Consider the following 2,542-nt stretch of genomic DNA (forward strand, 5'->3'; position numbering starts at 1 on the left):
GTATATGCATTTATCTTATTTGTCACATTATAACAGTAAGATATCTATAATAAATCCATATGAGTCCATCCCATATTCTTGGATTATATTTTATTTTTGTTTTTTTTAAAATACCTCTATCATGTGTTTTATAGAATTTTATAAGTAAATGTATAAAGAAATTATGATATATAAAAAGAAATTAAATCAACCTCCCCAAGCAAACATGATTTTTAGGCTTGAATGAACTGTATATATATATATGAGGTAAATCGCATCTACATTTGCCATATAAAAACCGAACAGTAAAATTCATGACAAAAATCCTACATATTGTATTTTCATAATTTATCTCTCCATACATATGTATGTTTCACTCCCTTTGTTCTTGAGTTCTTTTTAAAAACCTAATAAATAAGCCACATTATATAAAAAGCTACAGATATAGCAAAGATATATGCAAATCCCAACACAACCGAAAGGCATTGAAGCTTGAGCCAACCTCCTTTTGTTCTTTAGATTTGAATTCTGAATGGAACCTTTAATTGTCACACTGCTTTAAACCAGTAGGAGGAACATATCCTCCGCTGTAACAGAGATTTGGGTTACCCCAAGCAGTAAATCTCCTGCCCAATCTCTCATAAAATCCTTGAGAAAACACTAGTCTTCCTGTCAAACTGTTGCCATGCAGATAAAGGGCCTTGAGACATGGCAAAGATGCAAACTTAGAAGGCACACTGCCTATTATTTGATTATTATCCAATGCTATGTATCTCAGTCTCTTCAAACTGATCATAGATTCTGGAATCTCACCAGTGATAGAGTTGTTGGCAAGGTCCAGGTTGATGAGATTCCTGAGATTATCCCACCTGAATTCCATGATTCTGCCATCCAACTGATTGTTGGACATGAGCATGTCTTGCAATGAGGCCATGCATTGAAGAGACTGAGTCAATTCACCAGATATATTGTTGTTTCTGATGTCCAAAAGTGTGAGGGTTTCTAAGATTTCCAAGTTCTAAGGAAGCATTCCATTCAAGTTATTGTTGCTCAAATCCAACTTCAGAAGTGAAATCATAGAACCAAGTGATGAAGGTATAGGACCAGTAATTGAGTTTCTGCTGAAATCTAAGATCAAGAGTTGATTCATGCTGTTGTTGTAGCCAAGAGAAGCTGGAATTCTGCCTGATAATGCATTACTGGATAGAGAAAGCTTTTTCAGATTTACCAAGTTGGCAAGTTCTTGTGGAACTTCACCTGTTAGTGAATTCTCAACAAGTACTAGTGATTTGAGGTTTGTGAGATGTCCAAAACTTTTTGGAATTTTTCCAACAAGGCCTTCATTTGATCTGAATTCTAAGTTCTCTAGACTTTCAGATAGATGTTTCCATGCATTGGATGGTATTTTAGTGGGATGTTGAGAAGAGAAGCAATTGAAGAATGAGAGACTTCTCAGATGCTTGAGCCCAAATATATATTGATTGAAGTTTGCTTGAGGAGTGCATGCAAGAGAATTCTCGAAGACCGGACCGATGTTTATCGATGTTACAGACCATAACTTATGGAAAATATCACATGAAACTCCCTGCATTTGGCAAAAGTTTGATTGAAGTTTAAGCTATGAACCATTCATACAAAAAAAGTTTAATATATGGAAACTAGAATTTAAAACCTGGATTGGTGTCCATCCACAAGGATCAGGATACAATTGAGAAACATTCCAAGAATTGCCTGTGAAACCTTGAATCACAAGATAGAGAGCTTGGAGTTCTCCCTTATGCATTGGAGCAGTCATGACATCTGATTTGCACAAACCATTGAAGAACACAATTGGGAGGAGGAGAAGAACAAGTCTCATTATGATTTTCTGGATGACAACTTCAAGTTGTTTCAATGGAACAGGATTGAACTGTTGAAAAGAAGCATTATAAAAAAGATAACAAGATGAGAATGATTTATTGTACCTTTTGATCTAGAGCAGAATAGGAATCAAATAAAGAAAGATATGATGAAAATAAAGCCAAAAAAGAGAGAAAGAAGGAAGATAGTCAAGTTTTTGTCCATCCAAAGGAGAGGGATCAAAGAATGGTATTTATTGGAGCTAGTTCACATTGGCCAAAAACTTGTGAGCTATAGTAGCAATGACAACAATGAGAAGTGTAGGACTTTTTAGAGCTTTTGCTGCAAGAGCTCTGACATACAGCAGAAGCTCAGTATGGGTGTACTTTTGGTAGTTGGGTTTGCTATTTTTGCCACTGGTTTTTCATTTTCAGAATTGATGGGTTGGTGGACATGGAGAGAGGCTGTGGGTATTCGATTGGTTTGTTTATTTATTTATTTATTTTTGTTAAGCTTATAGAAAATTTGTATTGTAATGCAAATCATTACACATAGAAGTTAAATATTAGAATAATTTTTATTTTTAAGTAAATATAATTTTTTGTTAAATCAATATATTTTTTCATTTTAATGAAGTACTCTATGATTTATTTATGAAAATCTATTATATATCTTTTATTTAATTTAATGAAATGCATTATAAAATATATTTCATATGAATGAA

General features: G+C 33.6%; 1 protein-coding gene across 1 annotated transcript; it reads right to left on the reverse strand.

The window, feature by feature from the left end:
• Positions 1-970: 970 nt before the first annotated feature.
• LOC120251240 (piriformospora indica-insensitive protein 2-like) lies at positions 971-2,155 on the reverse strand. The gene is made up of 2 exons (XM_039259787.1): positions 1,652-2,155; positions 971-1,564 (listed from the first exon to the last, which is right to left on the reverse strand). Exons 1-2 carry the CDS (start codon positions 1,835-1,837, stop codon positions 998-1,000), a joined length of 753 nt encoding a protein of 250 aa, XP_039115721.1. The 5' UTR covers positions 1,838-2,155; the 3' UTR covers positions 971-997.
• Positions 2,156-2,542: the final 387 nt, after the last annotated feature.

Source organism: Dioscorea cayenensis, chromosome 20, assembly GCF_009730915.1.
Source record: "Dioscorea cayenensis subsp. rotundata cultivar TDr96_F1 chromosome 20, TDr96_F1_v2_PseudoChromosome.rev07_lg8_w22 25.fasta, whole genome shotgun sequence".
NCBI classification, from domain to species: Eukaryota; Viridiplantae; Streptophyta; class Magnoliopsida; order Dioscoreales; family Dioscoreaceae; genus Dioscorea; species Dioscorea cayenensis.